This window comes from Anguilla rostrata, chromosome 12 (assembly GCF_018555375.3).
Source record: "Anguilla rostrata isolate EN2019 chromosome 12, ASM1855537v3, whole genome shotgun sequence".
Taxonomy (NCBI): domain Eukaryota; kingdom Metazoa; phylum Chordata; class Actinopteri; order Anguilliformes; family Anguillidae; genus Anguilla; species Anguilla rostrata.
Genome location: NC_057944.1, coordinates 4,259,945 through 4,284,732, shown reverse-complemented (window position 1 = coordinate 4,284,732; position 24,788 = coordinate 4,259,945). Strand labels below are relative to the sequence as shown.

At 41.9% G+C, this 24,788-nt stretch overlaps 1 protein-coding gene and 1 long non-coding RNA gene across 2 annotated transcripts in view; one reads left to right on the top strand and one right to left on the bottom strand.

Moving 5' to 3' along the window:
• The window catches only part of LOC135237023 (uncharacterized), a 32,745-nt gene extending 22,520 nt beyond the window's left edge, over positions 1-10,225 (bottom strand). The window contains exons 1-2 of the long non-coding RNA XR_010324733.1: positions 5,333-10,225; positions 3,090-3,174 (exon numbers count right to left, since the gene is read on the bottom strand). This is a non-coding gene — a long non-coding RNA (uncharacterized LOC135237023). The remainder of the gene's footprint in view (positions 1-3,089; positions 3,175-5,332) is intronic.
• Positions 10,226-10,375: 150 nt separating this feature from the next.
• Positions 10,376-13,005, top strand: zgc:162730 (uncharacterized protein LOC564559 homolog). Its single transcript, XM_064303739.1, has 2 exons — positions 10,376-10,535; positions 10,831-13,005. Exons 1-2 carry the CDS (start codon positions 10,503-10,505, stop codon positions 11,881-11,883), a joined length of 1,086 nt encoding a protein of 361 aa, XP_064159809.1. The 5' UTR covers positions 10,376-10,502; the 3' UTR covers positions 11,884-13,005.
• Positions 13,006-24,788: the final 11,783 nt, after the last annotated feature.

Here is a 24,788-nt window from a genome sequence, read left to right as displayed (position 1 = left end):
TGACTTTTATTTATCAATTGTTTTTTTTATTGTACCATAAGACCCACATTCAAGACATTTTTAGAAGAGACAAAAAATAAAATAAAACAAATTTTAAAAAAACCTAACCTTAACCATGTACATTTTTTTGCTGAAGCAAGACCAGATAGGATCGGAGAGAGAAAAAAAGTACACAAATGCAGCGCTATGACTTTTCAGAAAGAGAGCGTCATCTGTTGAACACAAATGACGAACTGAGGATGTCAGGCATCGCGAGGCCTCGCAGCTCGTGACCTCTTCCCCAGTACACACGCTAGAAGCTCAGAGCTTTCGGTTTGGCTCACGGTGCTATCCGTGTGTTAAAGTGAGCGGCCGGAGGGGGGGAACTGAAAGTGTTCTAGACGTAATCAGCTGGGAACCATTTTGAGTGCGGTCACCAGACACTGTGGTTCCAGAGACCTGCGTCAAAACCGGTTCGTGCACCGACGCTGTGACGAACGCGCGGGGCGACTCTGCATCGACGACCTCTTTTCACACACTCACACGCACATTGTGTTCATGTTCTGTATGGCTCTCTGCAAGCTGAAATAAAACACTGCCACATCGCACACGTTATGTGCTTTGCCCTTTGTGAACCCTGATGTGTCTACTAAAAAGAGGAATACAAAACTACGAAAGAAATTCACTTGGGTTAGTGCCTAAGCTAGTAATACTTGAGTAAATATGGATATGAAATTATTTTTTTTACAGCCGTAACTATGAATACCCGTGGATACAGTGTGAATATTACCACACTGATTGAATGGTTCGAAAATGTTACGTACTTTTACGCTGTTAAAACATGACATACATATTGTTGAGATGGCATTATATGGTTATAGGGAAGCATTGCTTCACATCAGTGGTGTCAAACTCGTGCCATGGAGGGCCGTGTGTATGCAGGTTTTCATTCCAGCCTCAGATCTTGATTATATAATTAGTTAAATTATTTGCTGAATTAGGGATGCAGGTTTGTGCACAATGGTGACCCGACGTCTATGGTGACCCGCATTGTCTAAATAAAAATTTTCTTATATTCTGTGCTTCAATGCAGTTAAACGCATATGGCTGAATGAGTAATTGGACTCAATTAAGGCAGCGTTAATTGGTTGGAATGAAAACCCGCATACACACGGCCCTCCATGGCAACGAGTTTGACACCACTGCTTCACATGGTCACAATGGCCAGAAAAGGAATTTAGTTCCTGTTCTGACAAAGGCGCGGCATTACCGTCGGTAACTGTGATTTGGTACGTTGTGTGGATTTGCATGATCGCGGCCGAGCGGAGGCAGGCCATACCGTTACAGTCGTATAAATCTCGTGCCTCGGAGACACTGTCGTCATGGAAATCGCCCATTAGAACTTGCCAACTCGGACTGACAGAAGGAAAACAAAAAAAAGGTCTCCAAAACAATTGCTGCCGCAGGCCAGTGTTCATTTCTTCTTTTTTGGTCCAGCTGAGGAAGGCTCGGTTCCACATTATGACTCAGCTGTAGCTCGTAAGGATTCACATCCCCTTGCCAAACAAGGTCATTATCAATCTTAACGGCTGCGTTTTACGTGTGCTTTGGACTTGGTCAAACACCCGCACCTGTGATCAATCGGGCCCCATTTGCCTCCCCAGAACCAACTGCCTACTTCTCTGTCTGTTTTAAGGCCTATTAATGTTTTCAGTTTGTAGGAAACACGTTTGCCATTGAGAAGGCCTACTGCTGAAATAACAATGCTTATTATGGTCTTGTTTTCCCGTATCCATGGTGCCGTGATGTCAGAGGTCAGGCCAGCATCCTTCCCCTGAGCGGCCTCGCTGTCTGAGGTGCAAGAACAGGAGACTCGATATTTAGGTCATCTCCGTAAAGGCCAGTTTGTCTTCGTGGAAATGTTTTAGATGTAAACAACATGTTAAGGAAATGGACGTGTTAAGGAAACGGACGCCAAAAAAGGCAAGACCAACGTATTAACTATTAAGTTTCATTTTCTTTTAACGATCTTATTCCACATTCAACAGGATAGATAGCGTAGATTCGCTCACGGAACATGAATAACGTGTCTGAAACTCTGTACTTGCTTGTAGGGCAGAGCACCGTAAAACCAGGGGGGTGGGGAAACATGAAGGAAATGGGTACCGTGACCACACCCTCAAGTGTGGAAGTTCAGCAGCCAGCCACCCGCTGCATTGTGGGAAGTGGCGGACTGACCTCAAGGCATCGCTCTCTGGAATGTACGGAGGACGCTGGGGTGGTGGGAATGGCGGGTATTCCAAACGGCGATGAGACAGCAGGAAAGAGACACGGCAGCTGCAGCTTCTCATCAACCAACCTGAGCCATTTACGCAATAAGGCCAGATTTTTTTTTTTTTGTTCTTATACTTTTTGAGCGATTTCTTGCAACGGTCGGGATCATATGAAGAACGCGTTGTGGACTGGGTTTTATTTATTTTTTTTGAATACATATACATTTACATATTCCACGGGATCGCTCGAGTCCTGTCCTTTGTTCCATAGCCATGGACTGCTTCAGCTCTGTTCCTCCCCAGCCCATGCCTTGATGCTGTCTGGAGCTCCAGATCCATCACCCGGCTCCTCTAAACTGCACTATTCTGAACTATTTCATTTGGTCTTCTACTATTCCTGTTAGCTTTCACCTCAGGTGTAACCTGCTCAACCCATTTTATTTGCTGTCTGCTACTTTACGCCAGGCTAGCTAATTACTAACTAATTACTGTGCTCTCAATCATTGGCAGTAACATAACACCGTGTCAATATTCAGTACAGTGATGCTGCACATACACAGTCTAGCAACACTGTTAGCCATGACTGGCTCTGTTGATCACATACCAGATTGTGCTTGTTTTGTCTTACATTTTAAGTTGCTCTGGGTAAAAGTCTGCTAAATTAATGTAATGTAACTAACAGGTTAACAAACCCATAAAATTACATGGGAGAGGAAGACCACGGTGTGTTAATCCACTCACAAATGTAAGAACGTTGTTCTCTTCGAATGTAGTAAGCATGCATTCAGAAAATACCCATAGTTCAGTGCAGTTTTAAGGACGAGCGTCTCAGCGTACCGTTTTCAGCCTGCTAGCTGAGCCCCTGGCAGCACCCCTGGCAGCAGGAACAGGAAACGCGCAGGAGACCACAGGAAACGCCTCGCTGTCGACAAGCCGCCAGGAGACACAGGTGTCAAACGTTTCAGTTGCGGCGGCTGTCTCCACCCCCCGCCCCCCCCGCCCCCAACAAACCCCTCCACCCCCGCCCACCGCAGAGCGACATTTATACTCGCACTTAACACCAGCTCGTTCAAGCCTACCCCTGGGGAGAATTTCCGGCACTTTCTTTTCTTTTATTTCATTGGCCTGCAGTCAAACTACACCATGTTTAAGACATGACCATTTTAAATTTCATGTTTAGGGACAAAGTGGCTTTGTCTCTGAGCAGGGAAACTCAATTCTTTTCCAGTAAAAGTATGGCCATGTGAAAGTGTCTGAATGCTTGTAGATCAGACATGGGCTAAGTGGAGCTTAATGAATCTCTCCTCCTTTATAGCTGATAGGCTTTGCTTATTGGGATGGCAGGTATGCCATCCCGCCAAGTAATGCCTTAGCAGGGCGGCATACCCCGTACCTATACAGCCCCGAGAGTTTGGCATTTTCCAGAGCCAAGTTACTTGAAATAATTTAGGAAGTATTGGGTAGCAGCATTGCTTTGGAATACAGCATATTTAATTTGTGTTTGTAAGATTGCCAATATTTTTTTTATTGTAACTTGGCGTAATTGTAATATCAGTACTTTAAATTGCAGGCCTAGATTTTGCAAGTGTTAATGATTTATAGTGGTTTGTATGTGTGAGTAACTAGCATTTTTGTACATTGAAAACATGTTTTTGTTCAGATGGTATTTGCGATGGTTGGACTGAATCAAAGGGCTACAAGCGCTAGGGAGAACGGCTCTGACTGACTGGAATGAGACCGTCACAAACGAGTGTTGAGTACTGAATCTTTTGGAATGGCTCTGACTGACTGGAATGAGTCCGTCGCAAACGAGTGTTGAGTACTGAATCTTTTGGAATGGCTCTGACTGACTGGAATGAGTCCGTCGCAAACGAGTATTGACTACTGAATCTTTAGTGTGGATCACTGAGGGACTGATCACTGAGGACAGCAGGTCCCATGGTAGAGGTCACCCTCAGGCCTTCTGATTTGGGATTGGGGCGGGAGCTTGTCCTTTCGTCTGCGGAGGGCCCGAAGGGTACAGTGAGGTGACACGAAGAGGTTTTCGGAATGATGAGACGCAGACCTCCCTTCCTGTCATCAGGGCCGAGTGCGGAAATCAAAGGGCGACCGTCCACCCGCCGGCCAATCAGAAGAGCGTACACCGAGCGGCAGCCGTTTAATTACAGGGCAGACGGCCTGCTGCGCTCGTCGGAACCGGGCGACGGATTAAATCGAAACTTTGATGCACGCGGCCAAAAAAGAATTACAAACTCTGCACACATAGCAATTTGGGAGTCTGGAAAGAGCCATCAGACAGTCAAAAACACCGGTGATAGCACCTGAGCTAATGCTAACATAGTGGCCAGGTAAAATTTCCATGTGTTTACACTCTAGGTTAATGTTTTTGCGATAAGTGTGTATGGGGGGGGGGGGGGGTAAAAGTATTGCAAGACTCCACTGTACACCAGTAATCCTGCATACCCTAAATGCAATACTGCAGGAAGCAACTTGCAGCAGTAACTAACAGCTATTTGCCTCCATACAAGTAGATGACAATAAAATACAGTTATACAGGTTTTGTACTGTACAGCTGAAGAATTAAGGTTGTAAGTTCCACTACGGAAGCATCTAAATTTGGCCGTGCTTCTCCATATATGTCCAACAGTGCTGTACAGTGAGAGGGCTGTACTCCACCTAAATGAGGTCTGTGTGAAGGCACCATCGAAAGCTGTGAAAATAGGAAGGAATAGAAAATATTTGAAGAATAGAAATACTCGCTCTCGGTATAAAGCTGTGCTTGTTCCTTTGTGAATATTTCACACTTTGCAAATGTGTTTCAGAGGTAAGTGTGAAATCTGCAACTCCAGAGTGAAAACCGTTGCGAGCACTGCACCCCTAAATCCATACTTTCGCTGGAATGTTCTGTCAGCCAATGGGCCTGCTTGCCAAGAAACCACAGTAGACAGAATATTGCTTTAAACACACACATAGAGCGGTTGAGCCACACACTCAAATTTATTTTGGCCTAATTTGTGTGAAGTAGTACATCAGAGTAAAACACACAATGTCATGCTACCAAACTGTAAAATTTAAATTACCCCAGCATTCAGTGGGCGAGAGGCAGGAATTCACCCTGGATAGGTAGCCGATCCATTGCAGGGCACACACACTCGTACCTGTGGGCAGTTTAGAGTCTCCAGTTAGCCTAGCCTGTAAGTATCTGGACTGTATGTGGAAGCTGGAGTGCTTGGTGGAGGCCCACAAGGACACGAGGAGAACACGCAACACAGAAAGGTCCTTGGTCGAGATTCAAACTCGGTACCCTCTTGCTGCGAGGTGACAGTACTAGTCACTGGACCACCGTGCCACCTGGCATAGATGTGTCAAAAACGAAATTAAAAGGACTGCACCAGCATAACCTCAGAGGATTCACTGCAAGATGCAAGCCATTGGTAAGCCTCAAGAACAGAATGGCCAGGTTAGAGTTTGCTAAAAAAAAAAAACAGTAAAACATTTTTTGAGTTCTAGAACAAAGTTTTAGGGGGAGCTGAGTATCAGCCTCAACCAAAGTGATGGAAAGTGTGGAGAAACACACCCCAATAGAAACCACAGAGTTTTTTCAGAGCAAAAATGTGGAATGGTCTTGACATCCATCAATCCAATCGATGTATTATTCACTGATGCACTATTTCACTTATTCATTCATTTCACTTGCAATACTGAAGGCAAAAATCCCCCGAAACAAACCAGGAGCTGAAGATGGCTGCAGTACAGGCCTGGCAGAGCATCTCCGCAGAAGGTACACAGCGTCTGGTGATGTCATTGGGTCACAGACCTCAGGCTTCGGGTTACCTAAATCGACTCTATGGATCATTAACAAAAATTAACAACAGTAATCGCAAAGGGCCTGGTAGGCCACGGAAGATCTCTGCAGTTGATGACTGACCAATGTATAAAAAGGGGGCACTATGTATAAAAAGTTCTGTAAGTGCTGTGCTAAAACCAACATGTATTAAAATGCCCTCTAATAAAAGCTAAGAATCTGCACTTTTTCCATATGTGAATTGTTGGGATTACAAATATAAAATTCCTTATACTGTGTTCGATTCAAACCTAATACACTCATGTAAAGGTGTGTGTGCTCTGTTCCGGGCTCATTTTCTGAAATCATGTTTTCTTGTCTCTGTATGACAAAAGGGCAAAGTAGGTGTTTTCCACTAAAGACTGAGATTATGTTCTCTTAATAAAAGCGAACATAACATTGCAGAAGTGAAGTAGAAGTGAGTCGCTTGAACGATATGACAACTCAAACTAGCCGGTTAAACCGCAGTTTCACATCTGCTTACCGTGCGTTCAACAGCACAGAGAAACACACACATACACAAACACACCATACACACACGCACACACACACCTATACTCAAATCTACATTAGCAAACACATGCACATGATGAACAGAGAGAAGAAAATCATGCCGTGGTCGACTTAATGCAAATGTGTTTGGTCCTTTAGCGCAGTATTTGTATTAGTACATGGGAGGGAGAGAAAGGTACTTTCCCTCTTAAACGACAGTCTATAAATATGACCTCGTGATGAACGCCTACTCACTCTAAAGCACGGTCTACTTTTTCTTTTTTTTTTTACTGCAGTTATGAGGTCATTTATAATGTCAAGCATATGGTGCACTGAGGAGGACAGCTCCTGATGTCAGTCTACACATAAAGAAAACCAAATGCCAACGCAGAAAAAAATATAGCATGTACAAAACAGATGTTGGTGTTTAAAATCCCTAAAAATATACCAGGGCCTGTAGATAGATACTGACAAGTAGCTGACCTATGTTAGTACAGTATCTCCACATAAGTGTATCGCAGTTACTGGTATACAACATGGCACCTAAATGAAATTAAACAATGTTATAGTGAGAGCTTGTAGCCAAAGGAAACATATGCTGAGACTATTAACTTTTTCAGTGCATTGACCCTGACATATAACAATCAAGAGAAATGCCATAGAGATAAAAACAAAACAAAAAATGTTATTTCAATGTTCTTTGTTTCATTTAGAACTGGTGAATATGGGGAGGGCACATGTTTAGTGTGACTAAATTTCTAACTCCCTGCCATGACTAAAGTACTTTCAGTTAATAGTTGACGTGAAAATCAGACAGCCACTTCCTGTCTATTTAGCTTGTATACTTGTGCCGATGCTATCAGATATATGAGCCATCAGTACACAATGGAATTTCGCTGATGCCAAATATGCCAAAACATTTGAATCGTTTAGTCTCGTCTTCACTATAATACTGAGTGCAGGGGCTTTTCTAAATTTAGATACTGGGTTCCTTAGATCTCTGCATGCTTGTGTTTAACCCAAATGGTTGAAATTAGGATGCAGTCCTCTTGCATTTGCAGTTGATTGAAGATTCAGGGGTGACTCCTCACTCCCTGAAAACCCTAAACATCACAGTGCTCCGAATGTACTTAAGTTGTACTCATGTAGTACTCTGCCACATTCTACCCAATAGCCCCTCTACTCAGCATAGTTTATAACTACACCCTGAGCAGTATTATTATTTACTTATTTATTATTAGCAGTAGTAGTAGTATAATTATTATTATTAGCAGTATTATTATTATTATTAGCAGTAGTAGTATTATTATTGTTGTTGTTTTGTTATTATTATTATTATTATTATTAGCAGTATTAGTAGTATCATTATTATTATTATTGTTGTTATTATTGTTATTATTATTATTATTAGCAGTAGTAGTAGTATCCTTATTATTGTTATTATTATTGTTTTTGTTATTATTATTATTGTTGTTGTTGTTTTGTTATTATTATTGACACTAGTAGTCGTAGTTTTTCAGAAGGCACTCTTGCCTTATAGCTGAGTAACAGCAGACAGGAAGCACAAACGGCTGCCTGAAGATCAGCCCGTTTCTGTACTCCAGGGCCGTGCCTGCACTACTCGCACTGTGACTGAACAGGGGAATCCGGCACGCCCAGGCATGTTTACTACGGTGGGCCTGGGCCAAGCGCACGGAGGAAAGCCCGCCGGTGCGTGCGGAACACAGTGTTCCAGAATCTCGAGCCGCGGGCACCCTCCGGCGCACACGATGAGCACGCTAGCTCCGCCCCTTCCTGCTCACGAGGAAGACTTTCCATTCGCTGAGAAGGTGCTGGCAAAAAGAAGTGTGGGGGAAGGGGAAGGGGGGAGGGCGATCCTGAAGCACTCATTCCTGAAGAAACTAAATCCCAAAGGACAGGAACATTTTCCACTTCTCGTCATCCATTTAAAAATATTATTTGCAGGCAATTTAGACAAAAAGTCAAGAGGGATATTTTTAACTGGGCATTCTGCCTTTGCTTCCAAATTTAGGATTGCAATAAGAGGACAAGGTACAAACTGGTTGTATTTCAGTGCGGTCTAACCTCCAATGAGCCATTTACTAGACCATGCAATTGGTTAACCTGTCAAGCAAGTGTGCAGGTTTCTGTTTTTTTTTTTCTTTTGTGGGTGTAACTTTTGACTCAGCAACATACATAAAAAATATTCAGGTGTGTATACACTTCCTGATCATTACACAACAAGTTCACACACTTAACACAGAATGTTGTGTACAAAACAAACAGAAATTCTGAATAGTCTTGGCCAAACTATAGACTCAGGATGAAGGAGCGGTGAGTAGAAGTCAGGACTAAAATACTATGTTTAGTCCTAAAATATTACTTTTATTTATTTATTTTTCTAAGTTGTATTTTTTCAGAGAACACTATCGGGCCTGATATGTACCACAATATCTAAACATGCTCAGACCCAACAAAGAGAATATAAGTCTAATCAAATACTTAATATTGCCCACACCTGCAGATATCTAATTTCTAGCTATGGGCTGGACTGATGTCCTTGGCATCGGTGACCATAGTAACGTGTAAGCGTAGGGCCCTTTCAGTTGGAGTAGCTAATCTGCATACTTCCCATGGCATGTTGCACCAAAATACGGATAACATTGGCCTCGCTTGGTAGGCCTACACCACAACGCTTTCCAAAGTGACTCAGCTCCTCACACAAGCCATGTGTGCAGGCAGAAGGCACTTCTCGTCACACAAAACGCTTCACAGGAGAGGCGTGGACTGAACAGAGTCCAGCTTTCCTTTCTCAGCGCAGGGCTCTGAAAGGTGAAGCAAGTGGAGTATTGAAATAGAGAGAGAAGTAATTTCCAGTTTCCTTTACCATCAGTACTGCTGGTGCACTGCAATTAATCATCACTGCTCCCTCCATGCCTGTGCTGTATATGACTCACAGTGATACAGTAAAAGCAAACTCAGGAGACTTTCAAAAGCAGAAATTCAGCAATTCCACGTCTTCATTATCGTCAGTCGTATGTATTAATATAACACGAACATACACAATATGTTGAATATAAATTAAGAATCTGAACACGTACCCACACGTGTTTCTCTTCTTAAGTAATCTTCATGAAGTGGAGGAACATTGCACTTTCAATGTCGCCGCCTATCAATCAGTTGCCCTCTTGTGGTGAATTTGCGCTCATTTTGTCAACTATTTTTTTTTTTCTTTTTTTTTCTTTCTTAATTCACTCTCGGAAAAATGGGGAACAAAACAGCAGGTTCCTTTGAGGTGCGAGACCCCCTGTTTTAGCAGCAGCATACCTTTACTGAGGATGTCAGTAGTAGTAGCCTAATAGTTGTAATACTTATTCTTCTCGTCATAACATCAACTACCCTAAAGCGCGGACTATGCTTTAACAAATGTATTTCAGAAATATGCTAGCTTGGGTTAGATAAGATGATCTGGTAAATAAAAATGAAAACTAATATAGGCTATAAAATCCATAGTTATGCAACAATCAGATGTCTTGGAATGTATCTACAGTATGACAATATAACGCTCATACAGTTAGCGAATGTTGCGGATGTTGTCACTGAACATTTGGCTTATCGTTGTCATAGTTAGTATGTTGTTGATGAAACTGAAACTTTTGTTGCAGCTGTCTAAAAATACACAATGGCTTTGCTGGTTATACGTAAGACTGATTTTGGTATGGGATTGCTGTGGGAGTGGTGTGTACGGGAAGATTGCAAGGGAACTCCGCCTTTAACACACGGAAACACATAAATACTCTGTCAGACCGAGCACACAACAGCTCAGTAACTCGTGAGTGTCAGAAACCTCCTCACTGTGGAAGGAAAGCAAGATTTTTTCTGGGTCTAAATCTTCGTTTCTACTTGTTTTCAACATGTCCGACAGATTAGATGACACTCTCGTTATGGTAAGTCGGCTACTAATTCGAAAACTTTCCGATAGTTCGGATGAAAAAGTAGTGCAGAACATTAAAAACTTGCTAAACTATGGTAAAAGACGTCTTAACTCCTTAGCTACTTATTTTTCAGATGTACATAGACGGTTTTTTTTTTTTTTTTTTAAATAGTAAACAAACTATAGCTCGCATCGTTTAGCCGCTGGTGTGTCCTGCGGTCAATTTTTGCATAATAAATAGCTTTGCTTCGGTTTTACGCTTACTGTGAAATGTGTATTTGACTTTGATGTCTTCTGTTTTCCCACAGAAGCTGATCAAATTGGGTTCGGAAGAATCCTTTGGTCAGCACCATACTACTTCGGGGACACCTCGTTTGAATCGATCGACCTCATTCTACTCACCGATTTCCAAGAAACTAAGCCCGAGCTCTGAACATCTGGCTCTAGGCTGGCCATTGGACATTTGGAGTGAAACTCCGACCAGCAAACAGTTTTCATCCAGACCCGACCGCTCCATGAGTCTGACTGAAGCTGGTGCTCTCACGTTCAGCAAAATGAAGACCAACGAAGTGCCTCCCCCTCCTGGCTTTCCACCGCTCAACAATCCCGCAGCTCTACCTTCCAATCGATACAAAACCGAACTGTGCCGTAGCTTTCAGGAGAACGGCAGCTGCAAATATGGAAGCAAATGCCAGTTTGCCCATGGGGAGTCCGAATTGCGCGGTCTGCACAGGCACCCTAAGTACAAAACAGAGGCTTGTCGCACTTTTTATAACTTTGGCTACTGTCCGTATGGTGCTCGGTGTCACTTTATTCACGAAGAGAAACCAGCCCTGCAGCACCATAACCAGGCACCCACCACCAATCAGCCTCGCCTTCTCCGCCAGAGCGTCAGTTTTGCTGGATTCCTGGCATCACGGAGCTCTCCTCCGCCGGCAGTGAACGACACTCTGGGCTTCACCCGTGCTCCCTCGGTGTCCCCACCTCCTGCCGACCTGCTCTCCCCAGTTTTCAGTGAGTCTGGCACTCAGTCCATGAAAAATGCATTTCAGTTCTGTCACAACCGCCCGAGTTTAAGCGACATCCACAACATTCCTCAGATAATCGAGCCGCCAAAGTCCCCATGCTGCGTTTGTGGTCACGGAAATAACTTCGCGAACAGCCTGAACAAATTTTACATAAAGGAAGACACCGCATATGTCCACCAGCAAATCCTCCAGCGATCCCCTTCCGAAGATTCGCTCTCGGACCGGGACAGTTATAGCAGCACTGGCAGCACAAGCGGGTCCGAGTCGCCAACTTTCGACGGCTTGGGGAGCAAGCGTCTCACTGTTTTTGAACGCCTGTCACTGTCAGATTAAGGACGCTCGGCAGCAGGGACGATACTGATTTAGAATCTAAACGAACTTTTAAGGTTCAATTCTACAGATACAAATTTTGAGAATGCGCAACAACACTTTATACTGTTTATTTATGTTCACAGATGACTTGCTCAGTGGATTTTTTGTACACGCCTGTCTGTTATTCAAAGCTATATTTTTATAATTGTGTATCTTTCGTATATTTTCTATTATCGTCTTCCTTTATTTCCTTTCGTCTAATTGCCAAACATTCAAATGAGATATTAAGTGATTTCTACATAATTTGTCACTGACGTGAAGCCTCTAAGCTTGGTTTTGTTTATCAAAAAAAGAAAAAAACACACCCCCATTATATGACGTTTCTTCCAGAAATGAATATTTTTAATGTTCTTTTCTATACATATTACGACACAGCTAAATGTCAGTATTGGAAAAAAAATATATAGTTAAGCCATCAATGTGACAAACTTGAAATGGAAAACTTAAGATATTTACCCACTGTGATTTGCACTTTAAACTGTATTGGGAGAGAACTCTCTGCATGTAGCATTTAACCAAAGCTTCAGACTTTTCTACTTTTAAAACTTTTGTCATTAAGACATTCTTTTCTGCGTGATTTGCAATGCCTTGGCAAAATATTTGGAAACGGAATGTATGTCTGCGCATACAAATTAGTTCCAGTGTTGCCAACATTGCTCGACAGTCAAATTGTCTCAACCATTCTGGAGACAATATTCGTTGATGCAAACTGTAGGGCACTTCCCGATATATGGTGTTGCCATAACCAAAATGTTGTTTAGAGAGATGTTTGTGTTACGTAATGATTTGACAACCCTGGTTGGGATTTTAGTCGGCTCATCTTTCATCAGGGAAAAATAACAATATAGTACTTCATTATATTTTTGTTTGGTTTTGTTTCCTTTTTTTTTTTTTTTTTTTTTGCGTATTTTATAGACCTAACTAATATATTTATTGTACTATTTATTAAAGTAATTCCAATGTATTTTTTACTTATTTATCAAGTGTCTGGTTTTTTTGCTGAATATGTGACTTGATGCAAAAGAAGATGATTTTATTTTGAATTGTCACAAATCAAAATAATAAAATTACCATGAAAATAAAGGTCTGAGTGATTTGACATTATTTCTGTAAATTAGAGCGAGCTGTCTAAGTGAAAGCATTATTTATTAGGCTGTGCATTGTCTAGGCATGTTTTTTTTTTTGAAGAATCAGCTTGAGAATGTGCGAAGATTTGCCAGCTGAAAACATTATTAGATATAATCCCACAAATGTATGATTTCCCAGCATGCAAGTAAACACAGATACAGTCTTATAAAGGAATTGAAATGAATAATATCGTTGCCTGGATTCTAGAGACAACCATATCCTCTACATGACTCACACATCTGTGTAAAGTCATATTGATACCAAGTGGTGTCATTAAACCTAAATTCGGTTATTAGCGCTGATTTGCATATTTTGAACGTTAGACGTAATTGTACAGATTAAATGGTGTACAATACGCGTAACTGCCAGCATAATGCCTGGGGTTTGGTGGTGGGTGTGGTTACTGACCAACCATGGGTTGCGAAGTGACAATAGGAGGTCTTAAGAAACATAGTGAGCGTGACTCAGCTTTGAACGTGTTTCTGATATAGAATAGACATTTAATTAGGCCTATACACTCCTCAAAATTAGCAAATGGATACTGGAGCACATGGAAGTGTTTAGGTGGACAGTTTTCCTGCTGACTGATGATCCAAGTGGGAAAAACTGGCATTGCAATTGTTAAATTATCAGGTGTCACAGAAGCTGTGCTCCCATGAAGGAAAATAATAATAATAATAATAATAATGCTATGTATGGTATATCTACATCAGAGAATGCGAGGGAATAAGCTTACAAGAGATTGTTCTGAAAATCTGCAAGTTATTCCTCAGTTGAACACATGGAGCTTGTTCTTATTATTGGTAGATGTTCTGTTGTAAAAGGGTTACTCGATTTTGAAATGTAAAGGAGCATCCAGTTTCAGGTAATTTCCGGAAATATCTTAATTTAAATGGAATTGACAGTAACCCTGCGGTATTCATTGAGGTCATGTTAGATAATAATAGTGAATTCTTTTGATTAAACAATCCAGTTTTACCCTGCATTCAGCTGGTACAACCTGAGTGTCTAGCTAAAGCTAATAATCTTTGAAACAAGTTTATCAAATTATTATCCAAAAAAAAAAAAAAATGAATGTTGAGTAAGTATTCTTAGTAGTACCCTGATGAATTATTCACACAGTGCACTGCCACCCAAACATCATGGCCTCTTTCTGCATGTGTGATGTAAATAAAAGTAGGATTAGCCCATGTTTGTTTGTGCAGATAGTCTAAGGACAAATAACTCAATGTACTTTTGTTCTACTCTGTTTGTTTTAGTGTGCAGGGTAAACTGTGTCATGTGATCTCCCTTCCATGCCCTGCCACGTAATAGTGTGTGTGTGTGTGTGGGTGGGTACCAGTGTATGTGTGTGTGTGCGTGTGTGTGGGTGCCTGTGTGGGTGTGTGTGTGTGTGTGTGTGTATGTGTGTGCGTGTGTGGGTGCCTGTGTGTATGCATGTACGTATTTGTGTGTGTGTGTGTGTGTGTGTGTGTATGCACGCACGTGTCCATATGCATTATGTGCATCTGGGTGTGGTATGGTGGCATGTCTTAATGTGTGTGCATATATGTATATGTGCATATGTGTGTGTCATCATTCTATATAGTCAATAAATATTTTATGAAGTATTGTAGAAGGTGACTCTTTTATAACTAATAAGTTTTTATAAGGACATTTTTATATGTTCATAAACTAAATTTGTGCTGGCGGTTTTTGCTTTTGGTTTGAATTCAATCTCCAAAAACTGTTGGGCACCCTCATTCGCCTATAAAAAGTCTCAAAAAATGTTTTTAGAACTGGTTTTTTGTTTTAACCAGGTTTGCTTGAAGGAGAATTAAGACCAATAATGTTGCAAATACAACAAGGCACATTTAACAAAGGACACAATTATCGTACAGCACAAAAGCCTTGCTTTCCTTGAAAGAGAGCAGTCAAACTAGTGATTTATTAAGATGATGTCACTGTTCACAAGCAAACTAAAGCCAGCACAAAGGCCTTCTCTCTCTCTCTCTGAATGCCCTGGCAACATCAGCTGACCAACCCACGTCACTTTCAAGCCTGTGCCAATATTGCCAGTCAGGTCAGAACTGGGCTTGGACCCCGTGAGCAAAGCCATAAGGCACAGCTACTGATAAGAGATAAGGCTCAAAGAGGTGATGTCACCATCAGCACTGAGCTGGCTATCGCACTGAGCTCCACCATAGAATATTTATTCAGCCTAGATACATTCTGCCAGGGGCAGAGCAGGCCTGTCATGCATATGGGTGAGAGGCGTGAGTAGTCACATAGAGCTTCACACTTACCATAAGGAAATAAGAAATAAGAAAGCAGGCCCATTTTAAAGAGACATTTCAACATCGACTCTGATTTAAAAGATAGTGTTACTTGTCAGCATTCATTAGACAATGTATTATTGGCTTTCTAGACCAGAGATCAACTTGTCCTTATGTACTTGATTCTGTTCCTTTTATAAATAACTTCTGATATTATTTTCTTATTTATTTATTTTTTTTTAAATATCTGAATTCTTTGTAACTGTTTAACACCAGAAATGTCTGAAGTCTGACAAGGAATATCTTGCTGACACTTGACACTTCTGAGACCAGAGATTGCATGCGATGATTCATTTCTGATATAACTCAGTGTTCCTCTTGATACACTTAATGGGCGGGTTCATGGTTTGCCCTACGGTGGCCCTGGTGGTCCCTTTCACCTTATCTTTTAGATTGGACATTTTTTGACCACCTGACGAGGCTGTATGGAGTCTAATAGATAGCGGGTTAAACAGTATAAAAAGATGACATTATTTACTGTGCTGTTTTAAATCAATACAATTATGTATTCTCCACTTTTTAAACAATTATTGTTTCAAAAGTGATTTTATAGCATATTTTGTTTTGGAAAGTGTAAAGTGTAAATTCGGACTGTCCTTATTTTGCTTTATGCTGTATGTGAGGGAGTGGCCCTTCACTATCTTAACAATTGTTTAATTGATTGAATTTGATTTAATTGATTGTATTTGTTGTTTAATTGATTGATTGTTTGTTTGTTTGTTAATTGATTTAATTTGTAATTGAAACCCAGGTGCAACTGGTTGGCTCAGCCTATTTAAGTCCCTGTCAGTAAGGACAGAGGGAGGAAGGTGAGCCACTATGATAATTTGTACTGCTGGTGCGATTTAAAATAAATTATTTGTCTTTTTCAAGTCTTGTTTTTCTCAGCTGTTTTTAAGCCTTTTTTACACTGTATCTACACAAACAAGAACTCCCTCCCATGTAAGACCCTTTGAGTGAGTTTAAAATGAAAGCTTATCAAGAAAAAGTTTGGCATTGTTCATTCAACTTGTGCATTCAGACTAACCTTAACTCTTGGAAAAATGCCGCTTGATAACATCTCGCTATTCATGGTTTAACCTCAGCATGAATGACTTTGGTAATCTCAAGTTACCACCATTTTACTCCTCTAACTAGTGTGCATAGAGGCATATTGAGTTGCAAAATTTATTTGAGCACGAAATGTAAAAGAACAAGCCAATTTGGACTTCCCTTTCAATAAAGACAAAGGATAATATGTGGAACATTCAGGTATAAGCATTGAATTACAGTCAATAGACACAAACATTGATCAGTGGTTTATGGACTATAGAGCAGCAAGCACCAAATGGAAACTGTTAATGCCAAAACATACATAAACAGTGATGTCCATAATTTTTTGGACAAAGACATACTGCTTCTTGATTTGGCTCTATACTCCACAATTATAGATTTGGAATCAAGCAGTTCACACATGGTTAAATTGCATATTCTCAGATTTTATTAAAGGCTGTTTTTATGCATTTTGGTTTAAACATGTACTTATTTTTCGTAGTTTCCCAGGGCATCATACTGTTTGGGACAAATGGTTTCACATGTGTTTCTGATTGATCAGGTGTGTTCAGTTGCAGTGTTCAGTACAGGTATAAGAGAGCTTTCAGTATCTAGTCTTGATTCTAGGCTTTTGACTGCCTGTGGAGTCTGTATTTGTTATTTGTCAACATGAGTGTGCCAACAAAAGTCAAGGAAGCCAGTATGATGCAGATAAATAAGAATAAAACACAAACATAGGCCAAGCCTTTGGCTTACCGAAACAAATTGTTTGGAAAATCACTAAGAAGAAGGTAAGCACTGGTGAGCTCAATAATTGCAAACAGCCTGGAAGGCCATGGAATACCTCTACAGTTGATGACTAATGAATTATCTCCATAATGAAGGAAAACCCCCAAACACCTGTCAAACAGATCAGAAACACTCTTCAGGAGGCAGGCGTAGATGTGTCAGTGACTACTGTCCACAGGAGACTTCACAAACAGATAACCCTAACTACAGATGCTACACTGCAAAATGCAAAAAAGAAAAAAAAAGAAAAGAAAAAAACTGGACGGCCAGGTTACAGTTTATGGAGTACATAAAAGAGCCTACAGAGTTCTGGAAAAAGGTCTTGAGAACAGATGAGACCAAAATTCACTTGTATCCGAGTGATGGGAAGACCAAAGAGTCCCCCACCTTCTATGGTGGGGGTGTTATGGTTTGGGCATGTATGGCTCCCATAGTTACTGGCTCATCTGTCTTCATTGATGATGTAACTGCTGATAGCAACAGCAGAATGAATTCTGAAGTGTACAGAAGCATCTGATCTGCTCAAGTTCAACCAAACACCTCCAAACCCATTGGATAGCACTTCATCCTACAGCAAGACAATGATCTTAAACATATTGATAAAGTAACAGAGTTTTTCAAAGCCAAGAACTGGAGTGATGTAATGTAATGTAAATAGCCATTTACCTGATCTGAATCCAATTGAAATTTTTCATATGTTAAACAGAAAATGTAAGGCAACTAGCCCCCAAAACAAGCAAGAACTATAGATGGCTGCAGTACAGGCCTGGCAGAGCATCACTAGAAATACTCAGCACTTGGTGATGTCTATGGGTCAGAGATTTCAAGCAGTCATTGTATGCAAAGGATATGCAACAAAGTACTAAAGATGACTACTTTCATTTACATAACATTAATATTAAATATTATAATATTATGATGCCATGAAAATAGAGGGGCTGTGTATAAAAAGTGCTGTAATTTCTTCATGATGAAACCAAAGTGTATAAAAAATACTGTTAAATAAAATTTAACTGAGAACATGCATTTTCACCACATTGTAATTGTTTGATTACAAATCTAAAATGGTGGAGTACAGAGCCAAATCGAGAAAAAAATGTCTGAAACATTATGGAGCTCACTGTATATATGTATATCTTTTGGGTATAACAGTTTCCATTTGATGCCAAAACTGTGGTTAACTGGAATACACATGCAGACGCACACCCACACGCAAACACACACACACACACATATACAGAATCAGAGAGTGTAGGCAATGCAAGGGATTGAGTAGCCATGTCTGGCAAAAAATAAAATTGGTAAATTAACAACTGGCAGCAGGCATCTTCTAAAAGAGGTCAAAATCAACCCTAGAAATGAAACGGAAAGAGGTTGCTGTGTGAACCGTGGGATGTTTGCAGTGGTCACATAAGAATATTTTTATACTGAGGCTGAAAGGTGGGGTATTTTTTTCTGTGCCAGTGAAGAATGAGTTTAGCTGCGGTTAGCAGGGTCTGCTGCTTTCGCCATTCCAAAAAGCCACAGGCATTTGTCACGATCAGGTGTAAATCATGACCAATAGGAAACCCTGGGCAAATGCTGCCATCTGCATACAAAATTTTTTAAATAAAAACAGAATTGAAATAAACAAACCAGAAATTCAGAATATTCATATGCCCAAACAAACATGCACACTTTATTGATCAACATGTTCACATCGACCGGTCTGTTAAGGGGGAGACTACCTGTCCTCTAGCCTCAGTGCTGGAGATTACCACAGGGAGGAGTTAAATAAGTTCACGGTCCATTTAGTTCCTCTTGTCTTACAAGTCCGCACGTACACAGGATATGTTGTCATAACAACACAGGCAGCCCAGTAAGAGCAAATAGCCTCCAAAAAGCACAAATGAGCTTCCCTTTTTTTCAGCCTGCATCAATAGCTGGCATAGACAGCTTTACATTTGCAAACAGAGTTTGTTTGATTCCCGATAGCCGATTACCATCTGTTGATTGCCACCTACAGTATGTACCATGATGGTCTGCTGTTGTCACCATTATTATAATCATTTTCATGGAGAATCAGAGTGACTTAGACAACAACATCTCATATCATTTGAGGATAGTGTAAGGCCTTAGATAGTGCAGACTTAGTTTTCTAAAGAAACAACGAATGTATGTGACACAGAAATCATTACTGCTGTACCGGGGGTGTTCATAAGTATTTACCATCTTATTCAGAAGGACAGAGATTGCATTCAGAGCTCCTGAAGTTTGCTATGCGCTACACCAATTTGTAAGTCAAAGATATTGCATTACATTACAGGCATTTATAGCTGATGCTCTTATCCAGAGTGACTTACACAACATTTGACTTCGCATTTACTTTGCATCCATTTATACAGCTGGATTTACACTGAAGCAATCAGGTTGGATACCTTGCTCAATGGCTTGTACAATGGCAGTGTCCAACCTGGGAATCGAACCTGTGACCTTTAGGTTAAAAGACAGTGCCGTACCCATTATGCTACACTGCCGCCCCAATATAGGACGTGCAAGGAGGCCAACCGCTTGCAGAGGGAGCACAGTTCTAATGCAATACTCCTTGGACAGAGGCTTCAGGTCTTGCTGCACTAGGCCATGTTCACACCTGCTAACCAGCCGTTGCGTTCATAATCTGATGTCAGCAGCGAAGTGTGAATCACGCTTTGTGCCGTTTACGATTACAAAACCCCCCAAAAAACGACGTTTTAATCGAACGAGGTCAGCACGATGGTCGACTGACTTTTCTTACACAGCATTGTTGTGCGGAAGGGAGCACGCGGGTGTTGCAGCTACCTGCTAATCTTTTTAAAAAAACTTTATTGTGGTTTTTGGAAGCCAATCCTTTGCTTTTCACATTTTGTGATAATGAACACAAGTGATTCAGTCAACACATCCATATGAATAAGACGTTTATGTGCACCCCCCCCCCCCCCCGCATCTGAAGAGTCACCACTACACAACCAGAGCAATTCTCGGTCAAATAGTTAGCCAAGAAGGGCTTGCCTAACTACTTCTGGGTTGTGCTTAATAGTCCTTCTAGACATTCATCCCCATGGTATCTCCTGCACAAAACAGTAAGACATATCATCGTAATAAGGCGGTGACACCTTGGTGCCGGGTTTCCCAATTCAAACTGCTGACACAGACAGACTCATAGTGCTTGTGCACCCCTCAGCCGGGCCAACGTACAGCCCTCCACTGTGTGTGTGTGTGTGGAGGAAGAAACTCCATGGACACCATCTGTATCCGTCACAGGAACAGTTGTGAAACTTCCCGAAATACAAAAAAAAAATACCCAGGCAATAACAGTAGGAAGAGGAAGCTAGCCACACAATAAGGACTTCATACAGTTCTCAAATACACTTTATTTGTGTGTTTGCGTGTGCGTGTGTGTGTGTGTGTGTGCATATATTCCAGTAGTCCACAGATCTGGCACACATATACAGTAAAGTCAAAAAATGGTTTATAATTGATTCCAGCATCTTTTTTTTTTTTTTTGTCCAGTAGATGAAGTGTGTGTTTGACAGTGTGGAATCAACCACAGATGCATGCTATCGTAAATCTCTCCACTGCAGGTGTGCACAGAAATTACGATCAAACAGAACAACATGAAGGGACGGCATGTTCCGCCCTACGTCTCCGAGAGACAGACTGCGGTTTTCGTGCACCTCTACAGAACCTGCGCTCAGAACAGAAGGTCAGAGCCGAAGCTAGGCCGGAAGAAAGGCCTGTTTGGGAGTGCCTTTCTGAAGAACGGATGCGCGCTTATGTGTAAACATATTCAAGGTTAAACTGTTCGGAATGTATATTGCAATTAATGACGTAATGACATCAGTCATACGTAAATAGAAAGATGAGCTATTGTCTCGACCGTGTGCGTGCCACTCTGCGCTCTATGAGAATGTAGAACAGGAGTCATTTCAATACTCCTAACAGTGCGTGCCGCAGCCTTCGGACTCCTTTTATCAATCATAGCAGAGGCAGAAATTGACACATGCGTGAGAAGCACGGGACGTTTTTTTGAAACGCGCGCACACACACACACACACACACACACACACACACACAAAAAGAAGAGGAAAAAAAAGTTCCGTTGAGGTCGAGGCGAGAAGCTCGGTTCCCTCAGAGCAGGGAGCTGCGCGAGGTTTTCTGCGCCCCCCCGCCGCCTCGTTCGCGGGGTCGCCGAGCGATAAGGTGAACGTGCGAGGCGAGATCAAAGGCCTATTTGCACACGCCTCTGATGTGGCGCGGGGTGGCGTTGCGCAACCCGTTCCTCTCCATGGCGACGCTCTCTTCAAACAGACGAGCGCGACGTCACGGAAAAGCCGGTCCGGGGGCCCTTCGACGCGCCCGTGCCGCAGGGTTGCCATGGGAGCCCGTCGACGACGGCGGCGCGTCGTGACAGAGGGAAGGCCGCTACAGTTCCGCAGAGTTCCGCAGAATTCCGTACAGTTCCGCACAGTTCTGTAAAGGAACATATATGGACGCTTGAAGAACAAGATATGTACTAGACTTGAAAGTATGAACTTCTTCTGTTTTACTCAATTTGACCTGAGCCTATTTTACCAAAGAATATAATATAATATAATATAATATAATATAATATAATATAATATAATATAATATAATAAACATGTACAATAAGCATGTATTATGAAAGTTTTAGAAATATGTCTTAACCACCCCTTTAAATACTGCTATTATTGTCTCTCTTTGTGTCTTGCCAAAGGCCTTCCTCATTTGAATAAAGCGCATTTTAGAGATGACATAATGCAGCTCTGAAAACGACGCCCTGCTCTCTGGGTGAACTGTCCGGAGAAAGACGAGGAAAATGCGAGACCGGAAGTGGGAACCTGCAGCGTAAGCAGAATGCCAGCCGTAGCCCGTGCTGTGGAATTCCTTTTCTACTTTTTTTTTTTTCCTTTCCTCCCCTCCTTTTTCCATCGGAAAGGCGCGGAGAGTTTCCTGCGAGCCAAGACTCTGCGATGGAATAAGCAGGAAAGAGGAGGAGTTCGGGAGGAGAGTTTCTTCGCCAGATCCACTCCCCATCCCCCCACCCCGCCTCCGCTCCCGTGCGTCACGGTCCCCCCCCCCCCCCTCCCCGAGCCGTCGGGAGTCTTGAGCGCCCGTGAGGAATGCACAGAAGCGCAAACGAGGCTATAAAAGGCAAGCGCTTCCAGTGCGTTTCCCGCGTCATCTGTTTTACCCAGCCTGCACTGCTTCTGAGAGCAGCGAGCTCTATTCCTTCAGAAAGAGGGGAAAGGCTGCATTCTCTCCCTCTCTGCTTCGGAAGTCCAGGCCTGTTTACTTGTGAGAAGCAGGTCCTGGGCAGTCTCTGCACGGAAAAAGATAATTGTCTCAACTTATTGTGAACTTTCTGGAAAGCAAAAATACAGCTGGAGATTCACGTTCGGTTTTCTGCAAAAAATAAAATAAAAGTAAAAAATCTGTAGAGCCTGAAGTTCGTAGCTAGTCTTTCAGCTACAGATAGAACCTTCTGGCAGTACTGAAGAGCCTGAAAATAAATTCAGTTTCAAACTACTGTTTTCAAAGATAGACGATGCTTTAGAATGACTTCCTTTCTCTTTCAAATACACCCACTTAGCTTAAATTGTATGCTACTGTTATACACATGGAGCAGTGACTTTACCAAAACCATAATCAAAAGAAGAAAAATAAGTGACATTATGTTGGAACAACATGCAAAAATGAAACCATAGAAGGTTCCAAGTGGTGAAACAGAGCGGACAGATTTCAAGGGGGTCTCAGATTTGTACATAACATAATTAATAGCATTTTATGATAAGAAATGCAACGGAAATTAAATATGAATTGTGATGTAGTTTTTTTGAAATGAGCTCCAACTGAGCCTCACTACCATTTAGCCCTGCTCTAACTTTTCATTCTCTTTCTTCATTTAATCTGTACATTTTATTTTTGCTTTTCTTTTAAGTTCTACCTTTTTAAGTTGAAGTACATCTGAATTTCTGTGTGTGTTAACATTTCAGGCCACAGTATCCACATGGACAGAGTGCAACAGGTTGAGCCGTTTTGTTCTGCATAAGAAATACCCATCAGCTTTTTCACATCCTAGTCTGCCCATGGAGAAATGCATTTCACAACCGATGTATTTTAAAACTGCAGAAGCTCGGGCCCCACTTCCTGTTTCAAGTTCCTCTGTGCAATATAAACCAGGAGACCATAACAAAGCACAGCGAGCGTGCCAGAGGCTTCAAGCAAATCGGCCTCAGCCTGGTTTCATGGCTACTTCGCTGGAATCTTCTGAATTACAGCTGAAAGAAGATACTTAAGACGCAATAGGCTTCCCGAATATGGGTGGTTTGTGAGAAGAGGGGGACTTTCTAGCATTTTGCACAGTGGCACGAAGATCGATGACTTCAGCCCTGAGCTTGAAACCCCTCAGGCCCTGGCATTAGCGAAGATGGCGCAACTCTACACATGCTGAGGCAGCGAGGGAGAAGGGGAGGGGTTAGCTCAGGCTGAGGCTTTTGAGCGCTGGGGGGCAATGAGAGAAATTAGCCAAAGCCAAGAAGCTAACGAGCTAATCTAGGACTAAGAACAAAGGCACCATTTCTGAGGTTTTAAAAAAAGAAAGTAAGAAATCACCTAATTTTGGTTGCAATGTGTCCGCCTTAATGATCTGAGACTATGGAAGGAAGGAAGACCACATGAAGGAAACCATAGATATCTGTGTCATTTACCCTGCCCTAGAAACCGGTGGCGATGTCGAAACCAGGCCAAGTCATGCACCCAAGGCCCACGCTGTGAATGACAAGGCAAATGACAAGCAGTGCTTCTGCTCATTCACGTCTGAAGAAAACAAACAAACAAAAAAAAAATGCCTCTGAAATAGCTTCAAACCGTCAAAGTAAACAAAAATCAAATTCTGCTTACGTTCCATTCTATTTCGCCCCGGTGAAACGCGATCCTGTCGAGAGTGTGGTGTTTGGGCTGGCAGAAGTAAAACTCCGCAGCCCGCCTGGTTATGGCTCTCATATTTCCCAGCGGTCATTAGTATTCTGTGTTTTCGTTAACTCTAAAACGGGTCTTGGGTTTCTGTGCCAGGGTTCTGTAAAAAAACCAGAAATGGGCTGCGTGACATTGGCACGGCGAGCGGGTGAACAATTCCTCTTTGTGGAGCGCGCGGCCAAACTGGGTGTTTGAACAGGTGTGTGAATTTCGTGAAGGAAGTTATATATGCGAGTGCGGTCTAGAAAGTACACTTTGGGCGTACCCCAGAGCCATACCATGACCATTTTGGAGGCCTGAGGAAGTAAAAAAGGTACCTTTTTTGAACTAAAATAATCCATCTGGGAAAACAAGAGAAACAACCAAAAAGATTAGGTATGTACAATGGAAGGGTTGTGAACTGTAAAATCGAGACCTCTTAAAATTGCCCTGTGGTATAGATGGTCTTTAAATGTCCTTGATATTTTTGTATTTTTCAAGGACTGTACCTTGCAAAACAAAGCAGATATGGAGCTAGAGGTCATGCTCAAACATGACGGCTTGTGTAGGGCTGGAATCCATCCATTATCTATAACCGCTTATCCTGGT

Bases quoted from the DNA above. Each gene is read 5' to 3' on its own strand.
- zgc:162730 (XM_064303739.1), top strand. From the start codon at position 10,503: ATGTCCGACAGATTAGATGACACTCTCGTTATG. The intron at 10,536-10,830 runs GTAAGTCGGCTA...GTTTTCCCACAG, and splicing joins TAGATGACACTCTCGTTATG to AAGCTGATCAAATTGGGTTC.